Here is a 25,906-nt window from a genome sequence, read left to right as displayed (position 1 = left end):
TGCATGTTTATACCTACCCAGGTACAACATATGCATATATCTTAGCAGTACGAAATACAATGTTGAACTTGCTGGAAAGATCCACGGTGACTGCATGTGTAGGTTGTTTGGCCGACTGGGATTATCTACAGACAAGAGTACATGGCATTTTGGCAATCAAAAAGTTCAATAGAAATCAAATTAATTGCAGGATTCAATAAACAAAGATTGGAGGTAAACTTGAGCTGATCGCATGTCCCTTCAGAAAAAAAAAAATCAAAGCTCAACTAAACAAATATGGAAGGAGTTATGTATTGCAATTCAAAGAGTGCAGTAGCCTGTCCCACGATGCTACGGCGCGTATTCGGAGATTCCAACGCTAGCAAGAAGAAAGGTATCGTCGATATCATGGATCATAGAGCTTAGCAGCAGCACTCAGCGCAGCATTCGCATCCCTCCTCGCAAACAAAGCAACAGCACAGGACGGCGAGACTAACAGGGAGCTCACATTAGCTTGATTTCCACTGTACAATGGCATTTTGGATCCTTACCATGAAGCGAGACATCCTTTATCACTATCGTTTGACTTCTGCTCTTGGGGTGGGGGTTGCGGAGGATATTGCATCTGGAAATCGGTTGAGTACGTATAGCGCATGGTGCTGTTGTATCAACACTTACCTGTTGAGGCGGTCCTTGGGGAGGGCCATATCCTGGCTGAGCGTAGTTGGGGTCATAACCTTGCTGGGGATAGCCCTGTGGGGGGTAGCCCTGCTGGGGATAGCCGCCGTAGCTGCAATGAGAAATTGATCAGAGTCACGTCCAACATATTGTGCAAGCAAAGTCCCTCCTGAGCGAATATAGAACTTGTGCGGTCGGAAACCTGATCCAGGTCTATGGGGATAATATCACTCCGTGATTTGACTGATGGTGTGTAGATCATCGATGACTTACGCCTGTTGGGGTGGTCCGGGAGGATAGTTAGGCTGCTGGTAGGACATGGCGACGGGATTTCTGAACGGGAGAAAAAAGAATGAATTAGCGACACAGCCACAACGAATACAACAGAGCTTTGAGACGCCTCGATGTGATGGAAATAGGATCAATAAGCAATGGCCGCCACAGCGGGAAAACCCACGTACCTGGAACAGCGCGAAGACGAAGATTGGTTGAAAGGGGGGCTGCAATATGGGGTAAGCAAGCGAAGTGGTGGAGAAAAAGAAGAATGAGGGAGTGTCAATGAGGATGAGGATGCGATTCAGAGAGATAGGAAAGAGGAGAGAAAAAAAAGGGTCGGTAACTCACCTGGACGTTGTATTGCAGATGAGGGAAATCGTCGGGGTACTTGAAGGTACCTTACTGATGCGCCCGAAGGGAGAGTTTGACTGCCAAGAATACAAGGCTGATGTACCTTTCAAGTATCTTTCCGTGTGTTCTCCCCCTTTCTCCTGTTTCTCCACATGGAGGTAAAGATAGACCACTCCATATTATTTGGATCTACTTTGTTATTGAGTTAATTTGCATTCCTAAGGAGTCCAGTCCATACCAAAATCAAGATCGGAACAGTTATATTCAAGAATCTCGGAATGATATCGTCCAAGGACATGAGTCTTCACAGGTACCTCTCGTGTACTTGGACCGGGAAATGGCTCCAAATACCCTCCAGCCACAGTTTGCCAGCCCTATCGCCGAGCGACGTACTGAGCCACAACGTGCAATCCAGCGAATGCAAATGATTGGCCGGGAATCACCCCCCAGCCATCCAAGACCCCACTTTCAGAGGCTGTTAGCCACTCACAGGATCTGGGAGCTGTTCGGGACTCTTGGCCAATTTGACCGCCTGTATCGCTGCTGCCTGGGCAGTACTCGGTACTTGCCATCCCGTACCGTGGGACACCGAGATGCTGGTACCGGCTACCGTACCGATGAGGGAGTACTATGTGCGACTCTGGAGTCTGAACCTCTTGCGTTGCAACGTTGTGACACCTTTCATTCATTATTACCTACATTAGTTCAAGCTTCTCATCACGGTCAGTACAGGTTCGCGAGAACTGGAATCTACCTAACGCCCTGATCTCACATCCAAAAGTATTATGTAGCGCCAAAATATATCCAAAGGCACAATCCCCACGGACCAGAGACTATCAATCACATCGCGGTGTAAATTACATGAGCCCGATCGAATGATACTATGGACAACCAGACATTAAAGAACCCTCGAAAGAACCCACGAAGAGACGGAAGACGAATCTACGAACGCTCATTTGACATACGAATCGATGTCAGCCATGCAGGATGACTGTGAGTCAGACAACGAGGAACCTAGGGATAGCTCGCCTCCGGGGACGAGATCACCGTCCCACTCAAAATCAAACTCGAACGGCGCATCAGGAAACTCAGGGAATTGATCAGACTCCTTCAGCATGGCTGACTGCACAATGTAGGGAGGTTGATCCTCAACGAGACCACAGGCAGCGACAGCGAGCTCAAACCCAGGTTCCACGGTTGGAACACTGCTAGAGCCATTCCGAACGAGAACCTTGGATTTGACGTTACCCGTTGCTTGGTCAGTCACCTCCTCGGTGGCCATCATCCAATGTTTCAAGACATCCATAGCTGGCTGATTACCGCCGCCCTTCCCGCCGCGTTTCTCGCTATCCTTCCCACGACCGCCACGACCACGCTCGCAGGGGTTGAAATGCGTGCGGCGTAGATGTGCCGCAGCGTTATAATTGGCGCCATAGCGCTTGCCATTGCGACAAGCCTTGCAATTTGCGAGGAAATATTTGCCAGGCGAGATATCCTTGCAAACCCAGACCGTGCGAACAGAAGAGTGCACGCGCTCGATATGGCGACGCAGCTCGTGCTCGCCGTGGAAACCGTCCGGATGGTCTGTGCAGAGGTCACAGTATGTCTTTGGTCGTGGTGGTCGCCGCACAGAGGCTTTGGGGATGGCAGCGACTTCTTTAGTGGTGCCATCTGATGAGGAGATGCGAACCATCTTGTGCGAATTGATTTGGGCAATGCCGCTCTCGTGGCACTCCAGTTTCGGAGCGATGGGGCGCGCGCCGTGGGCGATTTGCTCTTGAGTGCGGCGTGCGGCGCGGGAGCGCATTGCTGCTGATAGATTGCTCTCGGTTGAGTCGGATAGTTTCATGTCCACTGCATCGAAGGGAAGGAAGGATTGGGGCATTGGATAGTGGAAGTTGGTGGTTGGGGGAGCGGAGGCTGAGAAGGAGGAATATGAGAAGGGGGCAGACATCGTGGGATCTAGGTCAGGATACACGGGGGAGAGAAAGGAGTTATGACATGGCAAGCCGGAGGTGGATGTTGGCACCCACTCTGGCGGGACAGAACCGATCGGATCTTGATATTGGGATGGTCCAGTCGAGTCGAAGCGGAACATGTTCATCCCGCCAACCAAGGAGTCGGTAGTTGTGCTGCGTGACATCTCCGGCGCAGCTGTTGGGGCCTGGTCGGTCCAGGGGGAGCTCCGGTCAGGGTACTGGGGGAAGGATGATCCGGTTTCTCCATGATTCGCGAGTCCGAACGTCAAGGCCGAGTTAAAGGGTTGGCTGGGACAGGTGTCTAAATACCTCGTGTACTCGGATGGCGAATATTCGTCGACATGGTCGAGGCGATATTGGATCCGTGCCGGGCCGAAGGATTGGCGTTTTCCCATGACTGCACCGACTGGCTGGGGCCGATGAGAAACCGGAATCTGTTGGCTCTGAGACCGCACCATGGCCGTGTGTCGGTAGGATCCTTGTACCGATAAGGATGCACCGTTCCGGGGCAGGTCGGGGGAGGACGCATGAGAGAGGTCGCGGTTTAGGTCAACTGCAAGTTCCGGGGTCTGCCAATTGTCAATCCAAGGACGGATGGCGGTTATGGGACGAGAGCGCAGGAAGGGCGGAAGAGAGAAGAATGCGGGAGCAAAGTAACCAAGGTCACACATACGGTGGCTCTCCGTTTTGCCCGTGGGAGACCCGAATCAGGATTTGGCAACGTCCGCGGGGTCGCGTCCGGTCGAGTCCGTTTCCCCAGGTTCCCAGCGGGCAGCCAGTTGGTATCCCGGTCGTTGGAGGCCGGGATGAACGGACTTAACTGCTGAATCCAGAGTCGATTTCGTTCTGATTCCGGTAGATTGGAATGTTGAACCAAAAAAGCCTCGCGGTATGAAGATATGGCGCTCGTGAACAGTGCGTCATCGTTTATAGCGACAGCCATGGTGGGATGGAGTCCTTGTCGCAATGTCCGGGAAGATAACTGTAAATCAGTAATCAAACGGGGGGAAGGTGAGTTGTATTTCTGGCGAATGGTCAGCATAAGCATCGAGAGGAGAAGCATAAATCAACGTACGCAGAGTCGGAGTATAGGAGGAGAATAAGGTGAGATTGAAGCCGATGAATTGGTGGAATAAAGGTCTAATCAATGTGTTCGAGGATAAGGAGGACATGCGCGAAGATAAATGTATAGTCGTGATGATATCGAGGGAAACGATCAGATAATAATTTCACAGGTTGGGAGAGGAAATAAATGTAGATTGGGCAGACGAGAAGATAAAAGAAGAAGAGAAGACAAAAGTTCTGATCGACGATGAAGCACACTCCCCACGAAGTAAGATACGAGAATTGGCACTTAGTACTCCGTACTCCGTAGAGACTACTATACTCCGGAGTCCAGTGAACATGGGAGTCGAGCCGATCACCGGGTCTGGACTCTTTAGACGTTCTAGAAATGATGTACTTCCTGTCTCGCTTCTATTTTTTTTTTTTTTTTGCTTCTATTATTTTTTTTGTCGCCGTGTTCCCAAGGTACAGTCATGGATTCGTGTCAATGTCGCCGCCAGGAGTATACTCCGTATAACTAGATCGTGCCCGGGTGAAAGACCCAACTACTCCTGAAAACGAGGACTTGTTGGATGAAAAGTTACAAACGACCGAGGGTAAAAAAAGGACCAAAAGTGAGGCAGCGAACCGGATCATCCCGAATGTGACCCGAGCCAGCAGATGCGGGCTTGCTTACGAAGAGGTGATCTGGTACATGTCCAAGCCGGGGTACATAAAGAAGTCACTTTTCCACCAACTAACGAGCGCCTACAGCGGAAGCCCGAAAGAGAAAACCAGCCCATGTTTCCTCAAGCACAGCCATGCTCCAAGACCCCCTAGGACCCATTCACGGTCGGACTAAGATCGCTCGGGCGCCAAAAGGGATGCCACGTAGTCTGGTGTGGCAGCCAGGATGCAGATGACCAGTTTGGCCTCCATTCCTAGCGCCCAATGCCCGACGAGTGGTCTATAGCAGACAATCATCATACATACTACGGAGTAATAATATACTCCGTACCGGTCGTAAAATCTCCCCGCGGAAATAAAGTGTCACACAAGAACGGTTCATTTCACGTGGACCGTGGGTCGCTCCCGCAGCAGTTCCCAGGGTTCTGTCTATGCTTGTGGCTGGTTAGGGAGAGCAGTTCGTTCTATACGGAGTACAAAGTAATGATTGTGTGACTTGACGTTGTTTTGGCTCAATAATTGGCACAATCATCTCGTACAATTTTGGCGGTTCTGGGACACACTAGTGATGGATTGACCTCCACGTGATGGTCTGTACCATTCGGCCCTAATGAGGTTACCTGGTGCGAAAGTAGTATAGAGGCTCCACGGTCTTGGGTGGATCAATCTCCTGATCGAATGGCAAGACACTCTTTTCCCCGTTATTATGATGGTCGTACATCTACTCCATAGGTGTTGGCGACTACTGACGTTACCGCTGTTTCAGCGGGATCGGTTAACCTCATCTCTTTGGGCTGAGCGGCAATCTCGGGCTCGCGAGAAAGGTACAAAGTACCCCCCAACTAGGTCAATGTGAGAATCAATTACGTCGATCTCTCTTTCAGGATAGACTTCCATACTCTGTTCATCTTACGGAGTACTCCGTAGGATGAAATAAGTAATCAATAATGATCGTCGGGCTGGGCATTACTGCAACGAAGAATGGATTCCTCCAGAGCGGTCGTCGATTCGGATGTATCATTCTTCCCCCGCCGAGACGAGCCGAATGTCTCCTAGCGAATGTGTGACTTCAAGTTGATAAAATCTTGCCCCCAAGACGGCCTGAGAGCCCTCCCAACATTTGACACGACACTCGCACTCACCGTCAACTCAGCTTCTTGTCTTCTGACATTTTCCCGGGAGGCTCTTTTCGTCATAGTAGGATAAACAAGGATAGTTGGGTGTTAAGACAGTGGCCCATCCATGTCGAGAGCTCAACTGGGTATGCGGGCGTTACTTGGCTGAGCCGCTGATAAGTTCGCCCCTGCATCAATGGTCATAGTTGCTGTTTGCAGTGAGAGAGGTCCAGTATAGGATAGATCACACACGAGACTCCCAGAATATCGGTGGTAAGCCACGACCAAGCCACCTTGGATGATAGGTTCTAGATTGCTGGGTAAGTGCACGGCCAGAAACTCATTTGAACGCATGGCACTAAAATAGGAAATTTATTGGAACTCACATAAGTTGTCCAGTCGGCCTAATCCTCGGGTAACGATATTGGTTCTACGAGAACGCATAATAGATTGAAGTCAGGTTAGAACGGCTTGGGCTCTATTCTAAGTTGTACATCCTTCTAGATAATACTTTTTTATATTGTGTACTCCGTACCGCTGTGAGACCTTGGAACCACAAACGTGTCCCTCTTCAGATTCAAACACATAGTGGATACATACATACGGAGTCGACGCAGGCTACTCCGTACTTGCCTGTGCAGTTTCCATGTCACGGGACATTGCGGAGTACCTACATCCATGAAGCTGAATGGTCATGGAAGAAGTATGCTAGACCCAATTATAACAGGTCCACGATATCAAGTCACCTGAGCTGCGGCGATTTGGATTCTGGTCAGCATAAGATAAAGACCCTGCCATGCAGAATTCTATGTTTCAGTTTCAAAGAAAGCGGAATTTTTGACCCAATAAACCAAGCTTCTTCGCCTATTGGCATGGTTGATCGGCTTGGCTGTGCATATACACTGCGCCTTGTTGGGTGCGTCTCTGGAGGCTCCCCGGTCCACTCTTAGATTGTTTTAGAGATCATTCATCGACGACTCCGTATACCCGGGTGACAGTCTGTTTCGGATTCAATGACTGTGACTTTCTGGTAAATATGAGTATTTTGCTACGAGCCAATATTTCCCATCTCATGTACGGAGTAGTTATTCAAGTGATATAATATTAGGACATTGGTTGTCGCTCGGGCAGCGATCAGATTCTCTGTGCTATACGACGTGTAATATGATATTTGAGATTTGCAAGTCAATAATGCTGTGTTCAGACCAAGTTCACAGTGCATATTGTCGAATAGCATCAATATAACTCTTATAATTAGAATACTATGCTAGCAGCTCGATACTCCATACTCCGTACTCCGTACATGTACTGCGATAAAGAAACTTTTGAAATAACCCAATAACCCAATGTTGTTAGTAGTCCCCACTCATTATCTAGGAATCTCTACTCCGTACGGAGTACAGAGTATTCCTTCCTCTAGGGTAAATTGTACACATCATGACTACTATGCATGTTGTACCTAGGTACTCCGTACTCCGTATGTTTCTCATAGCTTATACCCAATAGTAAAAACCTTTGGACGAACCTAGGTGTTTATAACTCCACGGAGTGGATGCATGTCTTCTTAGGAAATCTTCTCAAGTCGAGACTGCTCGCTTTCGAGATTCTGGAACGAATCTGGAATATTCAAGAAACTGGCAACTGGCGGATCTGACGTCAAGTTGCCACCCTGATGCCCAATTTCCATGGCGGGGAGCTGCTCGAGACAGCTCGAGACATGGAACGGGATGCGGTGTGGGGAGATGGTAGTCAATGGGGAGGAAACGGTTTGATGCATCGACCAGGTTTCTTGTTGGACAAATGATGATATATGAGAGGACTCTCGCAGCAAAATCACTAAAGCCTTCATCTGCACGTGATACTAGCCACGTCATAATAAAAGCTCCAGGGGGAAATTTAATTTTCCCCTATAGATGCTCAAGGGAAGAGAAAGACCAAGCTCAGCCCCTGAATGAATCGAAACCGGTCCCACCGCGACCTTTTCCCCCTTAACCTCAACTCCCGTCATCTTTAGCAACTTCAGCAACTTCAGCAACCTGAGCAACGCACCTCCACCATGCCCGACTCGACGCTCTACCTCTACACTTCATTGACCGCGGGGTCATCGCACATTGTCACTGCGACCGCCCGAATTGAGACGATCCTCAAAGCAAACAAACTCCCCTTCCGCGCTATCGATGTCGCCACCGACGATGCTGCCCGCAAACTCTGGGGCCGACGGTCCAAGGGCAAGAAATTGCCAGGATTGGTGAAATATGGCGATATTGTGGGAGTATGTCACAATCCCCCAGGGTGGATGGATCTCAGATCGCGCAGCGCTTTTATTGAGACCGAGAGCATTGCTAACCAACCTCCAGGACCTGGAAGAAATAGAAGAATGGAACGAGTTCGGGGAACTGCGCATGGTAGTGAACAGTGTGCAGGACCTCGGTGGGATGACCCCCACCAGCTATCCTATCCCAGCAGCGACCGAGACCAAGAGCGAACCAGAACCCGCGACTCCAAAACCCTCCACAATCAAGATCCAAACCCCTCCCATTACCGAGCCTGAAGATAAGAAGGATGATATGGCCGTGCTGGCACTACGCCAGGCTAGCTCAGAGGCTGCCTCCCAGGCCAAGGCCAAGTCAGACGATAAGAAAGGGTCGAAAGAGCCCGAAAAGGAGCAGGCCGTAGAGGAGCAGGCTGCGGAGGAGCCTGTCGTCAGCCACACGCATCGTGGCTCAGTTGCGCCCGAGCTGCCAGACACCGCGCCGGATTCACCAAAGACCAGCAAACGCCCGGCACTAGTGCCAGAACAAGCGGCTGTATCGTCGGCGAACTTCCATGCGGATAACGCTGAGGTGCTCGGGTTGGTTGGACACCATCGCAAACCTAGGATGTCAACACTTGAGAATGCGGATCAAGACAAGGCCGTGCACGAGATTAGACAGTCCATTTCTGCGGAAGAACCCGCCGGAAACCTTGATGCTTTGCGCAAAGAAGCTGCAGAGAAAGCTAAGACCGAGCCGATTGAGGAAGCTCCGAGCCCAATCGTTGAGGTGGTGACCGGGAACAAAGAAGAACTTATGGAACCCAATGAGCCCAAAGGAAATGCCATTGCCGAAATAATTGCGAGGGCTGTCAGACCCCAACAAGTCCAGTCAGAGCTTAAGCAGACAGAGGCGAATGGCGCCAAGCACACAGAAGATAACAAGGATGATACCAAGGCAGGGCAGGTCCCCAAGTCGGAGTAGGCAAGTACGTCCAGGACTCACAGAGTTGGGAGTCGGAGGTTTGGCTGTTCACAAATGCGATGATTTATGACATCTGTACATCAAGAATGCCTTTTGCTCAAGGTGGCCATCGATTCTCGTATAGGTGAGTTGTCAATCATCTACAGAAGTGTAAATAATTTGAAACTTCAATCGTGGGCAGTCCCACGCTTCGATGCCATTCATAACTCGTGATTAAGAATGAATAATAATAATAAAAAGTTATATTAAAAAAAGTGTCCCTGCAAAAAGTGCGGCAAAAGACCGGACACCCCAAACCCCCTTTTGCGCTATGTCCCGTTTTATGAAGATTCCGCGCCACGACGCTTCTGGACGGCCTCGCGCAGCTTTGCGATGACGTCGGCGGGGTCTTGAGCACCGAAGACCGCTGAACCAGCAACAATCACGTTGGCACCCGCATCAGCAGCCTGGTCAATTGTGCCCAGGCCGAGGCCTCCGTCCACTTCAATGTTCAGATCGGGGTACCGTTTGCGCAGGGCGGTGACCTTGGGAAGCTCTGAAGCCATGAATTTTTGGCCTCCAAAACCAGGGTGTACGGTCATGACCAGGACCATCTATGGAGCATTGTCAGTACCATCGCGATTGCAGAATCAGGAGTCTCTTGGATTCAGAGAAATGGCAGTAGCCCTATCAGGCAATATTAGGGAGCATAAAGGGTGCACTCACGTCGGGTCGTTCCGCGGGGTCTTCGCTCTCAATAATGTCCCACAGCACATCAACGGGTGTATCTGGCTTAATTGCAATACCGGCCTGCATGCCCTCCTCGTGAATGTAGCGGATCAACTGCTTGGGGCTGGTCCGAGCGGTAGTCTCTTTGTCGGTAGGATCAGTCGCGGCCACCGAGGAGACGGCAGCCTCATAATGGAAACAGTAGAGATCGCAGCCGGCTTTTTTAAACTCGCCAACCCATTTGTGAGGCTGAAACAAGCAAAAGCCGTTAGCAGGAAGCTCGCGATGGTTGCGGAATCGCCCGGGTACGAAGCTAACTCACCTCCATAATCATCATGTGGCAATCAAAAGTACCACGGCCGCACGGTTCGGATGGGCGGTCGACGCAGCCACGGATCTGGGAGACGACGGGGCAACCAATGGTCATGTTTGGCACAAAGTGGCCGTCCATGATATCGACGTGGAGCCAATCGGCACCCTGCTCCATCTTCTTGGAGCAGTCATGGCCCAAGTTGGCGAAGTTGGCGCTGAGGATGGAGGGAGCGATGATCGCGGGAGGTGCCATGATGTAGAGTGTGGAGAGGGAAATAGGAACTGGAAGAGGATCGAGGGGGAGGGGTCAACTATAAAAGCCAAAGAAAAAAAAAATCAAACCAAATTAGAAGTGAAGCTCTGTTTACATCAGTGGCGAAGAGTGGATATGCCGGGTTCACTGTTCACCGTAGACCCAACATATCACGAGGTACTCGGTATACCTCTGGAAATTGGTGGCTTGATTCACCTGCTACGCTGTCTACCGTTGGACTCCGTACGTCGATTCTTGTTTTTAGTCTTGGATTCATCTATTTAACCCATGTCTCTCCTTGAATCATGAGCACTGGGATGGAAATGGATGAAATGGATGCAAACGATAAGGGCTGTGGCTCTCACGTGTTAGGCTCGACGATCTGCACCGCAATCTCGACTTCGCAGTATCCACCGTGTTCCGTGCCTTTCATTGAGACGATCGTAACAGAAGGGGGTCGAAATCCGGAGCGTGGATCGACATCTTGACACACCCTGCATTCTACGCTGGATAACCTATTTGGGCGATTCCGAGCGGAAAATATGGTCGAGTCTGCTGACCTTGATAGACAGGGGTTTCCTCTATCATAGTCCGATCTAAAATCAATTAGGCATCGCCTGGAATCTGCATCGAAGCTGCGGAATTCAAGTCTCCCGCCAATCACATCTCGTGTTCGGTACAGGTTCGCCTCCAATTCGACAATCCCGGTCTTGTCTTAGATTTTTTTTGATCTATACTTCGGTTCTCGAAGACGGTTCCGCCGTTGAATGGGTCCTACATTATTGGCTTGATCATCGCCCAACCAGATTGTGCTTACTCCGAACCGCTATTCGACGATCAACTCCCAATCCTGCGGATTTGAAGGTCGGGGACAATGCTTTCTCAATCGCCGTGTCTCCGGAGAATAACCGTGCCTTCTACTCCGTAGGAGATCAGAGAATGTCGCGCTTTTGGTGGGAAAGCGGGCCCCTGTCTGTGCTTTTGCTCCATAGCGGGGCACACTGCTCCGGACAACACGGTGGGCTATACTCCGTACTTCCCTCAAAGCCCCCAACGCTTTTCGGATAAGTCAGCATGAAACTGGGGAAAAGTTGGAAAGAAATCACCTCGGCCTTGATCCTCAAATTCCGTGAGAAAAAAATAGAAGCGTGTGCGATCAATTGGCGAGGCCTGGGCCAGAGTGGGGGTAGATCGCTGCAGAAGAGTGTGTCGTCATTCGATCCTATGCGACTGCGCCAGGGCTGTCACAACACGGACTAAGAATCCGAAAGGCGGACAATCTTGGAACTGTCACCACCATCTGTGATCCACCTGAAATCGACTCAAGTTTCGATGCGAATTCTCACAGACCCTCAGTCATGACTCCCCAAAAGGGCAGGCCCTGCCAGCACATGCATTCCACGTGGTCCTTCCATTCCAGATGGGAATGAGTCCACGTCATATATCAACCTTGGAAGTACTGTAGTCACCAATGACTCGGAACGGCCCGCGACGGATCGGATGAAATTTCTTGGTCTCAGGAGTGGTCGAAGGAAGGCAACGTGGAGTATGGTCCTTGCAAATGTCCCTTCTTAGGCCGAAGAATGCCTCAGCTCTGAGAGGTCAATAAGTTAGGATTTCAGCGCGCTTCGAGGTATCATTCGTACTACAAGCCAACATCTTTTTAAAAAGCTCAAATTACAAGTGATCCAAAGGTGGTTCCTGAGTGCCGTTAGGATTGCATACCTTTGCGCAACATAGTGCATCATTCAGCGCAGCTATTGCACCGCTGGCCTGAAACGTATCGATTATAACCATGTTGAAGCACTTGTAACCGTGGAGAACGGCCTTATTCAAGACGGGGTGCATACGATCTTGGCAGATATAATGCAACTGAGGTACAATGTGCACAACTCAAGGCTAGTTGTGGAGGGCAAATTGATCGATTTGGCACACTTGCTTGTCAACATATCTTCAACGGAAATGGGAGAGTCAATCAAGATTGGTTTTGAGCCTCCCATTGCGTCCATACCATCACGTCTAGTATTCTCTCAACTCCTGTAGTGGCGCCACTTTTGAGGTACACGTTACCCCGCCGGTAGGGTCCATTGTGTGATTAAGATTCAGATTGTAATGGCCTAATGTGCTGGATATGTAGGTATTCAACTATCTCTGAAGACATATCTACGCGCCTTTAGGGTTGCATTGTACGGCTTAAGAATCCAAAGGCCAGTGCAGATGTCAATATGGAATAGTACATGATCTCATAGTCCGTACTCCGTACTCCGTACCCTCCGAGTAGATGAGAACAAAATCTGACGAGGTCAATTAGTCCGGATTTCTATTATTATGCTTGATTCAGTGATCCGTCGTGCTCTAGCGTGCAGTAGTTCTCTGTAGCACGTTGGACTTGGCACCTCTTTCCCCTCATTTTCCCTTCTTCGCCCGATTGTCACCGCATCTTACCGACTCTTTCATCAGGCGACCATTAATTAGGAAGATTTGTTGCCTCTTCGGATGCTGGAAAGGTGCATAATTGATGTTGCATCCATCTGCGAGGGTCATTAATTTGGCTAAGAATAGTAGCCCGGCGCCTACACTGGGCCAATCACCAGCCTCTTCACACTGCGTCACATCCTCCGAGCGGTTCATCACAGTGTCAACGGATCTCATTCGTCCCTTTTTGAAATTTTCGTGGTCGTCTACTCGATTCTTGCTCGAAAATGGGCCTTGGCTCTGTGCTCACGGATGGAACCCCCTGTCCAGAGCGAGGCGCCCAATTCCTCGTCACCAATGAGAACCATGCTTGCTACTCTTACAGTCAGGCTTATTGGCTGAACTGTGCCCAGTCTTGCAGTAGTCACTCTGACAGAGTCATTCTCTGTAGAGGAGGGATCGGCTGGTCATTGCACGTACCCCGTGGCTGGTGAAAGCGCTCAATTGACTATAAACCATTTCCCACGGCCACAACTTGCGAGACGGCTAGCGTTCTTCATCTCGTTGACTTAATTTCCTTTTTGTTCGGTGCCTATAGCTCTGGTAGCTTTTGCATCTGTTTCCTTTCTTTGTGTTATCTGGCTTACTATCATTCACTTAAGAGACCCGTTGATCGGTGTCTACGCCATTTCCTACGAGTCGAGATACCCATAGATATCCTCCCCCGTGAGCTACTCACGCAAAATCAGCATCCAACAGTTAATCAGACAAGATGAATGACACACTTCGCATGTCGGCTGTCCGATGTCCGCCCCCTCGGCAGGCCCGAGGGACGGTGCTTAATACTATAATGGAGGATACGCGTGAATATCAGCTAGCCCAACTAAGTCCGAAGAGCTCACCCGCTCCCAGACCTACACCGGCCACCCTTAGCCCAAAGTTAAGGTTGCAGACCAGCGGGCTATCACTACCAACGCATGCTCGGCTTGCTCGTCTGATGTCGCCTCTCTCAGCCGGTACTACCTCTTCATGCTCGGATACAGAATGGCAGTCGCAAATGCAAGGATTCCAAGGATATGATGACTTGTATGATGCCTCAGATGATGATAGTTTTGACGACAATGAGACCGAGATCAGTGACTCGTGCTTTTCCCCCGATACACGACCATCGAGCTTAATTACGCCAATCACTCGAAACTCGGTGACCTCAACTGGGAGCCGGAAGCATGCCTTGACTCTTGAGATTCCCTCGTCTAATCTATGGCCATCGATGAACGGGACTCTCAAAGGTTCTCCCGTCCCGCCAACGCCGCCAGCCAAGATCCCTGTCTCGCCGGCTGCTCTTTCAATGCTCAGTCGTTCGGTGCCTGCATCGTATGCCCCACCGTCACTCGATGGAAGTATGTCTTCCGACCAGGAATCAGTCATCAGTGCATTAGCCACACCGGACTCTCATTCTCTGCCAGACACGAACTGGGATGCACATGATATTCACGTACGACCAGATTTGGATGGAAGTGAAAGCGATCTAGACAACGCAGATACCAATTCCGATATTCAAACAATACCGATTGCAATTGAGGCTCCCGCTGAGGACTGGCGGCAATATTTGGGAAGTTTCCCCGGGATTCCAACTGCCGCACGGGCATATTCACCCTCGCCCGAGCCATCTCTTCAATTGAATGATGAGCCAATTCATGAATATGATGACCTATACGACGCCCCGGAGCCTGTTGATCAGGGCGTTTTTCTGCCTGACTCGGCATTGGCCATGCTACACCACATTCGTCTGGATGGAACACCTGACTCGTGGTCTGAGACGTCAGAGGGGAATGGCGAGATGTGGCAACTCCAAGCACCTCCCAGTCGCCCAAGAAGTGCTGACGGTGTCACTCCCGCATCTGAGCTGTCTGGCTACAGCTTCAGTGACTTGAGCATTCCCTCTCCTGGTGGCTTCTTCGCCTCTCTTGCACCCCGTGCGCGCCACACTTGGTCGATCCCCAACACGAATCACCAGCCCACTTCAGCGGCTGCAGAGGGATTCTACAATCTACCTTGGCGCAGGGATGAAGGAGAGATTGTTGAACAGGTAGTGGAATGGCCTGAGCGACCCGTCGACGACGATCCGATCACAGCGGTTCGTGACGAAGAGGGCCCGCCAACTGCCATCCGACTTCCCTGTGACACCCCAACTCGCCGGTCTGTCTACCAAGATAGCCCAATGAGTGCTGCGTTTGATGTCGTCCAGGTTCAGGAGATTCCTCGATCTGGAAACGGATATGAATATGATGAATGCTATGATCAAGAGCTGCAGGACCGTGCAGTTGCCAGCCATGATCGTACCAGTGTCTGGCTGTCTGCCCAAGCATCTTACCTTGCCGCCCTCAATGAGACCAATCCCGTGAATGATACTGAGCTCGATGAGGTGCTCGAGGCGTCGGATAATGTTGACACTGAGGTCAAAGACACGACGGGAGACTCTTCCATGAAGATGGTCCGATTCGCGGAAGGAGTTCCCGAGTCTCTCAGCCCTCTGCCTCCAATCCTTGCTAGCAAGGATTCAATCTATTGGCAGGGCTTCCAGTCTATCCGGGAACGGTCTACCAAGACTGACGGATTTATGCATCGCAACTTGCGCTTTGACGCGGTCCACTCCATGCGCCTCGCCATGAGTGACTTGCACATCAACTGCCTTCAAGGCAAGTATGAGGTCGTTCGCCCAGAGCGCCCTGCGTACAAGGGACCTTTTGCGAAGGCTCCCCGTAATTCTGTGATCACCTTGGAGCTAGCCGAGAAGGCCCAATTTGCCAAGTTGGAGAAAGAGCAGCTTGTCCTTGCTCAATTGTGCCAGCCAATGTGGGCCATGGATGCTTTGCGGTCTCTCAATGGGGGAAACCTGCTTACCAGTCCCGCCCAGGGCGCGCTTGCTCGAACCACCACCAAGCCTAAAGCCTCGCAGGGACCTCGCCAGCGCAGCTTCCGAATCCTAGACCTTGGCGGTCACTCTTCATGCGACTGGGCATGGCAAGCTGCCTATGAGTTCCCCAATGTCAAGGTCTATACTGTCGCCCTGAAGAGCCAGGCCATCGACAACGCCATCAAGGGCCCTCCCAACCACCGCCAGGTGACCGTGACAAACCTCTGGGAGCTCCCCTTTGGCAACAACCAATTCGATGTCATCTCAGCGCGCTCCTTGCACGCCCTGCTGAAAGCCGAATGTCCCATCGGAAAGGACCGCGATGAGTATGATCTTGTTCTGAAGGAATGCATGCGATGTCTCAAGCCGGGCGGCTACCTAGAGTTCCAAGTGCTGGATGCAGAGATCTCGCGAGCCGGACCATACGGCAGCGCGACGTCCGTTGAGTTTGCCTTCAGTCTTCGCACTCGTGGCTATGACCCTGTCGCATCGAAGAGCTTCCTCGCTCGTCTCCGCAACAGCGGATTTGTCAACACACAGCGCGCATGGATGTTCCTCCCAATGGGCACGGAGCCAGTCCACCCAGAGCCACCGCGCGAGACACCTGCACCGCGCGTGCAGAGCCAAATCGAAGAGTACGAAGCCGTGCAAGGGCCCATCGGCAGCACGGCGGATATTGCCAGTGTGACTGGACTGATCGGGGGGTGGATGTGGGAGCAGTGGTTGCTGAAGTTGCGGGTGGAGATGGGTCGTGAGAGGAGTAAGTTGCTTGAGGGCGTTGGAGCGCTGTTCGATGAGGGGAGGAAGAGTGGTGCCGGGTGGACGTGTTTGTCTGGCTGGGCTATGAAACCGAAACGGAGGAGTGGCGTGTCTTCGTCTGTTGCTGGGTCTGTTTAGGACTGAGGCTGCGCTGGGACTATTTTTATGTACTTAGCTTCGGCCCTAGAGGCTCTCAATTAATGTAATCAACGCTTTTGTGCCCGGGATGTGCTGTCTAAGCATTACGATATTGTCTACCGTCTGTGTCGGTCTACCGTACCCTCTTTCTCTGTCGATGAGTAGCTGCAACTGCTGTCTATCATCCGTGAGATTAAACAAGACTGGTGTCATCTCCTGACATCTGGAGGCTCTGGGGACAATGGTCGTACCCAAGCATCCAGTGTTGATCAATCCATCTACAGTGCTTTCTCATCACTATTATCGAGCCAATCATGGTGGTGACACTATCTTTGTCCTGAGATCGCTCGATGGTAGTGTCCAGTTTCCCATGGGTAGAGTCGCGTAGCCACATGTTGCCCCCACGTCACATAGCCTTCGATGTCATCGTACTTTTTCCAGTTCAAACCCTTAGGAGAAGCGACATGATGTGCAAGGACTGATGGGATGTGGAGACCGTTCAAAGGCTCTTGTTGCTGTTGCCATTGTCTTACTGTGTAAGTAGTGGCTCTAGGTACATATATCCTTTAAGGTACATGGATATGGACAGGCAGGTCGTTCCTTAGACGGGATACACAGTTCCTGTATGGAGAGAGGACTATCAATGAAGATCTCTTTAAGGGCTACATAGATTGTTTCTGCGGGATGCCAGTGATGAGTGAATGTTCCTGGTCACTTATAGGGCAGGTTATCGCGCATGAACGAGGGGGGGCACAGTAGTAGGATCAGGAGCAGACAAGAAGGATGGCATAAATTAGAGTCAACAGTCATGGAAGCAGTCATGGTAAGGAGCAAGGACGTTCACAAGAGTCAGTGCAGGGTCCACGCGTAAGAATATGAACAAGATACAGAGGAAGGAGCATCATCAATAGTGAGAAGGGATTGTATGAACACGATGGTCAAGCATCAACAAACAAAAAGTGAGGCGTCCAACTTTCTTCTCCAAGTGCCCGGACAAGCCGTTCAAGTGATGAAAAAGATGGTTGCGTCAATCGGGAGCAGTTTAAGCCCAATGACACGATGCTGCAAGGCATATGCAAGCATAGAGGCCAAGCTGCGGGGTCCAAAGATAAGAAAAAGTATTAGCCCCCGGAGGATCCTCGGGGGGTAACAGTAAAGAGGGAATAGGGGAGTAGAGAGGGGAGATACCTTGGGAGGAAGAAAAAAAAGTATGGTCGTCCGGGGGAGGAGCACCGTTATATACCCCAGGGCACGTGGAAGCGCGGTGCAGAATCCAATCAGTCGGGTCTTATTCAGCTGGCAACATTCCCCCATCTCGATGAACCGCCTTCAACTGCTCGTGGCCTGCTCGTGACCTGCTCGTGACCTGGCCTATCCTTCAGTATTTCCTTTGAGGTTCGCAACTTCAGGGCTCAATGTTCAGTGCTCAATGTTCAGTGCTCAATCATCATGTCTCCATGCTCATGGCTTCATCCTCATAGCTCTATACTCATAGCTCTATACTCATAGCTCTATACTCATAGCTCTATACTCATAGCTCTATACTCATAGCTCTATACTCATAGCTCTATACTCATAGCTCTATACTCATAGCTCTATACTCATAGCTCTATACTCATAGCTCTATACTCACAGTTCCATGCTCGCAACTCCAGGCTTGTATTCCAGGCTTGTGCCCCGAGTAGTATATTGTTCACTTGAAACTTCCACCGGTTAAGATATGACTCTGGTCCTTATGATGGATTCACTTGGTGCCGGAAATAATATTGGTCAAAGTCGAACACATTGGGCCTCCTGTGACGAGTACATCAACGTGAAGCAATGAAGCGCCGGGGTTCAGGTTCTAGCTAGTGCAATTCTCTTCACCAATTGGGTTCAATTCCTCTTTTGTAGTGCCGAGTGCGAAGCATATTTTGGATCTGCTTGTCGAAGTATCAGACAATATTTCCACCCAATATGAGGGAAGTGTTAGAATTTAGTAGTTGAGAGCTCTAGTGAAGATATTCCCATGTTGACAAAGAAATTCGCGTCCACTCGATTCCCTAATTACGGAAATCAGCTATGATGTGGCTCATAGTCTTCTTTCCTGTGGGAGCGGGTGCCAGCTATATATGTCTTGCCTTGTTATGTACTATTTAGGAAGAGGGGCAGACTTCAAAGTGGAAAGCTATCGACATAACTGAACGATATGGAAGGAATTCCATGTTTTTCCAATCAGAATATAGTTTCTTCTCGCCCATTCGTAGCCACAATTCCTGATAGTGGTCCAAATGGAAGTAAAAAAGCACCGAGTCCACCAGGCTTATCTGCATGCACGTGACCACCTCCGACGGCTTCTCTTTCGCATCTCGCTGGACAAATTCTTGTGCGTCGTCGACATTCTGGTGCTTTTAACTTCCAAGAGATCCATTCCGAACGCCCTCACACAAATCCTCCAATCGGTACGCAGTAGAAGAATACAAATTATCGCTCTGTCATAGCGCATCCCTCGTCGTCGAATCACCCCTCCAAGCTTCTCTACCCACCGCAGCTATGCTTTTCTTCAGGTATGTCATAGCGTAGAGCGCAAGCTTGTATCTCATGGGCGGTAACTGATGGGGCTCGGACCATAGCTTCTTCAAGACACTGACCAACCAGACGGTCACCATTGAGCTCAAGAATGACATTCGCATTCGTGGCATCCTGAAATCGGTCGACCAATACCTGAATATCAAGCTCGACGACATCGAAGTGTTGGATCTGGCCAAATACCCTCATCTCTCCTCGGTGAAGAACATGTTCATCCGTGGCAGTGTGGTGCGGTATGTGATGTTGCCTCGATCGGAGGTCGACGTGGGGTTGCTGGAGGATGCTACACGGCGAGGTGAGTTGCGCCTTGCTCTCGAAGCGAAGTTTTCGAAAATTGAAAATCTGTTCATTTTTCCAAATCATCTCAAGACTTTGCGACTAGAGATCCCATTCGAACCAATACTGATATCTTGTTACAGAGGCCGCCAACCAGGCCGGCAAAGCTCGGTAAACAATTCTGACTTCAATTTTACGATCAATCACGCATCGCGCTTCTCAATACCGTTATTTCCACTAGGTGGTCTCCAGCAATTGAAATGATTAAATGGCCCAGAGCATGGGGGCTTCATGTGGTCTGCCAACATCGAGACGACCGAACTGATGGCTGGGGAGACGGAATTATGCAACGAATCTATCCAAAACTTCCACATTAATGGAATGTGCCTACGATACAAAATGATCCTTGGATCGCCGCTCATAAATTCCTGTTGATACGCCGCGAAAGCGATGGCGTTGGAGATTTGCCGTCCATGCGCTCATGCTGGCACCTTGAATGCGTCGTTCATGATACCTCGTTAGAAATACTTTCTGCAATAATGACCAGCAACAATTTTTTTATACTTGACTTGATCATAATCTTCTCTGAGCTGACTGGTAGTCCTTCCAAATTGGGCTCTTATCACCAGTAGGCAGATCACGTGATTTCGTGTCGCGATCCGGTTTCTTCGCGCCTCCCACTCCGCCGATCGTGAACATTTGCTCTGGCGACTGTGCACATATTATGGATATATTGTACATTTGATCAAAGCCTCTGTATTCCGTTCGGTTCAAAAACACACTCGACTTGTTGCAGGCTCTGCTAGACTCCATTACAACTCGGTCTTCCCACACGGTGCAACTGACTCCAATCTCTCTCCTCCATCACTGAGCCATAATGGCTGGAACTCACGCGAAGAAAGCGGCAACGCCATCCAAAACATCCTCTGGGACAAAGCAATCTTCAATCAAACGCAATTCAAGCATCTTGAGTTTTTTTCAGAAGACGGACACGCCACCAGGCGCTACCTCTCGCCAGGCCCGGATCACACAGTTTGCAACGGCGTCCTCGCGCTCACCTAGCAGTGGCCGGGGTAATTCGACATCTGGACGAGGGAATAGCGCAAAAAACGATACTACCGGAGGTCTATTCTTGGAGGATAAAAAGGGATTAGCAAAGATTCAACGGGCGCCGGAGACGAACGAAAAGGCACGGTCACCAACACCTGACATCTGGGGTGATGATGAAGAGTTCCTGAAGGCGGATGACGAGCGATATAACGAGAATGATTCGGCAGTCAAGCGCCGGAAGTTTGACTCGCCAAGAACTTCAGTCGACGAGGCACAGCAAGGAGAGACCGAACCGACGACTACAAAAGCATCTCCACCTCCAAAAGTCCAGAAAAGAAGCGGACCCTTTATCGACGAGTCCGATAGCGAGGATGATATGGAAGCGTACAGAGAGATCGATGACACCACAATTGGAACTGCAGATTCGACAAACATCAAGTCATTGCCAATGGATAAAATTGCGTCGATAGAACAAGAATCCGAACCTATACCCCCGCCATTGGTAAGAACCGCCAGAGATAATGCCGAAAATTATGAACGCGCGAATTTTGACGATCTAGAAGAAGACGAGCTTATAGGGGAAGAAATTCGAAATCGGCCCTGGGAAATGGAGGAACAAGAGCAGGATATCGACCTTGGAGTAGAACCAGAAAATGATATCAATGACTGTTCGGGTGTAGAAGATATTGATGGAGGAGTGGGCAAGTGTCCTATCTGCCAGACGGCGCTGAAGGGCTTCGACGAAAGGGTAGGTACTGATTGATCCCGATTCGGGCTATTGGATTGCTCATTCTTGATATAGGATATCGCAGTACATGTCAACGACTGTCTTGATGGCAAAAGCAGCCCCATCATGGCCACATCTGCTTGTAGGCCCATTGCGAAGCCGATTCCGGCTCCTGTCGACACCGACAGAGGCCTGACACGCGCAGAGCGCGCTGCCGTCGCTCGACCTGCGCAACGTGATCCCTTTTCGCAGAAGAAACCAGATTCACGGTCTGCATTCTCTAAGCTAATGGCTGGAAACGCAGAAGATGCAGCTTGGGCGACTGCAGCCGCCAATGAAGTCTCCTCTCGAGGTAAACAAGCCTACCAACGCACCTGTCCATTCTATAAAATTCTTCCTGGATTCTCGATATGTGTGGATGCATTCCGCTATGGAGCCGTCGAAGGGTGTAACGCGTATTTCCTCAGCCATTTCCACAGCGACCATTATATAGGACTTAGCAAGTCTTGGTGCCATGGGCCCATCTACTGCAGTCGACCCACTGCCAATCTTGTTCGCCAGCAGCTTCGCGTTGATCCCAAGTGGCTAGTTGATCTCGAGTTCGAATCCACCACTGAGGTTCCGGGGACGGGAGGTGTGCAGGTCACCATGATCCATGCAAATCACTGTCCTGGTAGCTCTCTTTTTCTTTTCGAAAAGAGCTCTGGGAATGGAGCCAATGCCCGTAACCAGCGGTTATTGCATTGTGGTGACTTCCGGGCATCTCCTGCTCAAGTACAACATCCACTTCTACGCCCTGACGTTATCAACCCAGTGACTGGAAAGTCCAGACAGCAGCACATTGACAAATGCTACCTGGACACCACGTATTTAAGCCCGAAATATGGCTTTCCAGCTCAAGAGGATGTAATCACAGCATGCTCGGAGCTCTGTGTGCGGCTTAATCAAGAGGCCGGTGTCGGGCTCGATGCTGGAAAGAGCGGCACAGGTGGTTTGATGGATAAATTTCTCTCCGCGGCGACAGTGAACAACAAACCAGCGGACAAAGACTCGCAGGCTGGAGGTCGACTGCTTGTAGTAATTGGCACCTATAGCATTGGCAAAGAACGAATATGTATGGGAATCGCGCGAGCACTTGGGTCAAAGATTTTTGCCACTCCACCGAAGCAACGCATCTGTGCCTGCTTGGAAGACCCAGAGCTATCCGCAATGCTGACCAGCAATCCCTACGAAGCGCAAGTGCATATGCAAACCCTTTTCGAGATCCGCGCCGACACACTCGCAGACTACCTCGATGGCCTCAAACCCCACTTCTCTCGAGTCGTCGGTTTCCGCCCGACCGGTTGGACCTATCGTCCACCCGCCGGGCGCATGATACAAAATCCACCAGTATCTACAGTCTTGCACGGCGAACACTGGAAGTCACCATACACCAGCCAGGATCTCACTCCACAACGCGGAAGCACACGCGAAAGCGCATGCTTTGGCGTGCCTTATAGCGAACACAGTTCGTTCCGCGAGTTGACCATGTTCTGCTGCGCTCTGCGAATTGGACGGATCATTCCTACGGTGAATGTTGGCAGCCAGAAGAGTCGTGATCAGATGAAGGTGTGGATGGAACGGTGGGATGCCGAGAAGAAGAAAAACGGGTTATTTGAAGTCACTGGCGACCGATGGTGAACAACGGCTTGCAAATAGAGGCAGAATCATAGACTAGTTACATTGGACTTTGCATCGCGACTAGACATCTATCTGTGGGGATTTAATTTCGGTTCGCAAACTGGGCTGTCCTCGCTCTCGTTCCAATCCTCTTTTGTACATCTCTAGTCGGCTTTCTGGCAATGTGTTTGGTCCAGAGCTATTGCAGAGTCCATTCTGCTTTGCTCCACTCAAACAGGATAGGAAGCCTAAAGACTCGGCCTTCGGAACGCTTGTAGATCCTTCGCTTCGGTTTGGTTATATCTCTCGCCTGTCTGGTCGCTATTCACGCACGCTAATGCACTTTTCAGGGGATTGTTTCACTAATGAATTCGTCTGAGGCCCCTGAAAAATGATATTGAAATTAGAAGCTTACCCACGCAACCTTGGAAGAGATACCATGTCGTGGAATACAACTTGTTCCTGAGCTTATATTCCTTCGATTCTTTTGAAATCCACCTGCCCCTCGCACAATTCCACTCTCTACTCCGTACAGAGCGCAGCAAAATGATCAACGGGCTTTGGTAGATCAACCTCGGAACTCCTTTGAGATCCGTGTTGATCCGTGTAGGATGTGTTCTCATTTTTAGGGCTCGGGCCAAGTGGATCAGAAGGATCGAAGATCGTGAGCACTCATTGGATCGTGTCGAGATTCCGATCGACGACATACAGGACGGCCTGTGAAGTTGACGCTGCTTACCCGTTCAAGCAGAGGATAATCAGATCCGATGCAAGAGATCATGTGTCGAATTCCGACAGAATCGAAAAAAACAAAATCAAGTCCTGCAACGTTTATGCATTGTCCAGGCCATTCACCGGCGCCAGGGCTTAGCACCGGACAACAACCTTTGACGGGAGTGTGCGCTATCGATCTCTTAGTCTGCGGACTAAGTAGTCCCACTACCATCGCAGAGAGAAATCCCACACTTGTCATTGACAAATACTTTCGGGCTGAATCTTGGGAGTTTTCCATGGGAATCAAGGGATGTGCGGTATATTCTAGTCATGGTTGCCTGTCCTGGATGTTATATATAAAGGTCGCTCGTTGTGCCTCTACTGTACGTGGTTGAGGATATACACTACCAAATCCTAATTCATAATGCGTACTTCAACATTTGGACTCTGGGCCTTGACGGCTGGTGTCACTACTGCAAAGACCTGTTACGATGTAACAGTGGAAGTCCCCGTCACAGCTCGCAATGGCGTGTTCGACAATATCATCACGCCTGAAACCAACTTCGATGCTACTTCCTTTGTCCTTGCCTCGACCAAACAGGGTGGTAATATAACTGAAGCAGCACTGTCTGGGTACGCCACCGTCTCGAAGCTCTACAATATCTCCGCCCAGTACTGTATGCCAAAGAGCACTGGAAGCAGCGCCTACACGCTTCAGATTCTCACACATGGAATGGGCTTTGACAAGACGTGAGTAGCGAGACATGTGGTCTTTCGTCCACAGTGGGCTAACCTGCAAACATAGCTACTGGGATCTGCCATACAACGACTACAACTACTCCTACGTCGAGTACGCCTTGTCTCAAGGTTACCACACACTCTCCTATGATCGTCTAGGCCTTGGGAAGTCTTCTCATGGTGATGCCAAAAACGAGATCCAGGCCTTCCTGGAGATCGAGGGTCTTGCTCAGTTGACCCGTATGGTGCGCAATGGCGAGATTTCTCATATCAAGACCCCCAGCAAGATTGTGCATGTCGGACATTCATTCGGGTCTTCACAGACGGTTGCCCTATCCGCAATGTATCCGGACCTTTCGGATGCGCTTGTGCTCACCGGGTGGTCGACAAGTGCCGACTACATGCCCATGTTCCTCACCGGGGCCAACTTCCAGCAAGCGCGGCTCAACGGCAAAAATTCCGACTACACCGGTGGATACTTGACGAGCGGCGACGTTGGCAGCAACGTGTATCTCTTCTTCTACCCACCCCATTTCGACACCGAGCTGCTGGAGTTCGTCGAAGAGAACAAGCAGCCCATGACGATTGGGGAACTCATGACCATCACGGGTCTGCCAGCGCAGAGCAATTTCACCGGGCCCGTGTATGTCATTGATGGCGAGAACGATGTTCCATTCTGTGGAGGCGACTGCTCGCACACAGGTGGGACATCGGCATCCTTCCCTGCCGCTGCCGAGAAGCTGTTCCCGTCTGCAAGTGCCTTCGTTGCCTACATCCACCCCAACACGGGGCATGCGATTAACGTGCATTACAATGCCACGGGGGCGTACAAGGAGATTCATGACTTTTTGGGGGCTCACGGTTTAAAGAGCCGGAGTCATCATCATGATCATGTGCGTCATTAGGGGAAAATGAAGTAGGGTTGGAGGGCAAATCTGAGATGATACCATTCATGTATATCAATTATATCTCTAGACTTTGAATTAATGGCCAGAGAGATCAAGAGCATTCCACTCGTATACAGCGTGTTGCAGGACCTCGGCAGTGAAGCCTGACACGGGGTTGATGCCTGAGGCGACATGATGACAAATACATGTGATGCCTTGTAAAGCAGGCATCACACTCTCCGCCCCCTCGTGACCTTGTCCCACACTTGGACATTCTTAACAAATCAAACTCCCAACATTGCAGTACAACAACAAGGGGTCGTCAATATGCGAATGCTGATTTGTCCAGAGCCAGCGAATAACCGAAGCCGGGGTAGTCAGACGTTCGGAGGCTTGAGACGGCACTCTCCACGGATCTCCACCGCTACCATGGGAACCCC

At 50.4% G+C, this 25,906-nt stretch overlaps 9 protein-coding genes across 9 annotated transcripts; 5 read left to right on the top strand and 4 right to left on the bottom strand.

The window, feature by feature from the left end:
- Positions 1-653: 653 nt before the first annotated feature.
- Positions 654-977, bottom strand: N7457_006496 (uncharacterized protein; the record flags this gene model as incomplete). Its single annotated transcript, XM_057177540.1, has 2 exons — positions 654-870; positions 931-977. 2 exons carry the CDS (start codon positions 975-977, stop codon positions 654-656), a joined length of 264 nt encoding a protein of 87 aa, XP_057031842.1.
- Positions 978-2,236: 1,259 nt separating this feature from the next.
- On the bottom strand, positions 2,237-4,206 carry N7457_006495 (uncharacterized protein; the record flags this gene model as incomplete). Its single annotated transcript, XM_057177539.1, has 2 exons — positions 2,237-3,832; positions 3,937-4,206. The coding sequence occupies 2 exons, from the start codon at positions 4,204-4,206 to the stop codon at positions 2,237-2,239; spliced, it is 1,866 nt and encodes a 621-aa protein (XP_057031841.1).
- A 3,467-nt stretch (positions 4,207-7,673) lies between these two features.
- Positions 7,674-7,886, bottom strand: N7457_006494 (uncharacterized protein; the record flags this gene model as incomplete). The annotated part of the gene is made up of 1 exon (XM_057177538.1): positions 7,674-7,886. The coding sequence occupies one exon, from the start codon at positions 7,884-7,886 to the stop codon at positions 7,674-7,676; it is 213 nt and encodes a 70-aa protein (XP_057031840.1).
- A 279-nt stretch (positions 7,887-8,165) lies between these two features.
- Positions 8,166-9,345, top strand: N7457_006493 (uncharacterized protein; the record flags this gene model as incomplete). The annotated part of the gene is made up of 2 exons (XM_057177537.1): positions 8,166-8,381; positions 8,467-9,345. 2 exons carry the CDS (start codon positions 8,166-8,168, stop codon positions 9,343-9,345), a joined length of 1,095 nt encoding a protein of 364 aa, XP_057031839.1.
- A 320-nt stretch (positions 9,346-9,665) lies between these two features.
- N7457_006492 (ribulose-phosphate 3-epimerase RPE1) lies at positions 9,666-10,618 on the bottom strand (the record flags this gene model as incomplete). Its single annotated transcript, XM_057177536.1, has 3 exons — positions 9,666-9,938; positions 10,051-10,302; positions 10,376-10,618. The coding sequence occupies 3 exons, from the start codon at positions 10,616-10,618 to the stop codon at positions 9,666-9,668; spliced, it is 768 nt and encodes a 255-aa protein (XP_057031838.1).
- Positions 10,619-13,805: 3,187 nt separating this feature from the next.
- N7457_006491 (uncharacterized protein) lies at positions 13,806-16,847 on the top strand (the record flags this gene model as incomplete). Its single annotated transcript, XM_057177535.1, has 1 exon — positions 13,806-16,847. One exon carries the CDS (start codon positions 13,806-13,808, stop codon positions 16,845-16,847), a length of 3,042 nt encoding a protein of 1,013 aa, XP_057031837.1.
- Positions 16,848-19,379: 2,532 nt separating this feature from the next.
- N7457_006490 (Sm-like protein LSM2) lies at positions 19,380-19,866 on the top strand (the record flags this gene model as incomplete). Its single annotated transcript, XM_057177534.1, has 3 exons — positions 19,380-19,393; positions 19,460-19,710; positions 19,835-19,866. 3 exons carry the CDS (start codon positions 19,380-19,382, stop codon positions 19,864-19,866), a joined length of 297 nt encoding a protein of 98 aa, XP_057031836.1.
- A 702-nt stretch (positions 19,867-20,568) lies between these two features.
- N7457_006489 (DNA cross-link repair protein PSO2) lies at positions 20,569-23,148 on the top strand (the record flags this gene model as incomplete). The annotated part of the gene is made up of 2 exons (XM_057177533.1): positions 20,569-21,489; positions 21,544-23,148. 2 exons carry the CDS (start codon positions 20,569-20,571, stop codon positions 23,146-23,148), a joined length of 2,526 nt encoding a protein of 841 aa, XP_057031835.1.
- Positions 23,149-24,265: 1,117 nt separating this feature from the next.
- Positions 24,266-25,484, top strand: N7457_006488 (uncharacterized protein; the record flags this gene model as incomplete). Its single annotated transcript, XM_057177532.1, has 2 exons — positions 24,266-24,591; positions 24,647-25,484. The coding sequence occupies 2 exons, from the start codon at positions 24,266-24,268 to the stop codon at positions 25,482-25,484; spliced, it is 1,164 nt and encodes a 387-aa protein (XP_057031834.1).
- Positions 25,485-25,906: the final 422 nt, after the last annotated feature.

Source organism: Penicillium paradoxum (genome assembly GCF_028828445.1).
Source record: "Penicillium paradoxum strain IBT 22861 chromosome Unknown utg000005l_segment0_segment0, whole genome shotgun sequence".
Taxonomy (NCBI): domain Eukaryota; kingdom Fungi; phylum Ascomycota; class Eurotiomycetes; order Eurotiales; family Aspergillaceae; genus Penicillium; species Penicillium paradoxum.
The sequence above is the reverse complement of the archived record's forward strand: the minus strand, read 5'-3'. Positions and strand labels throughout refer to the sequence as shown.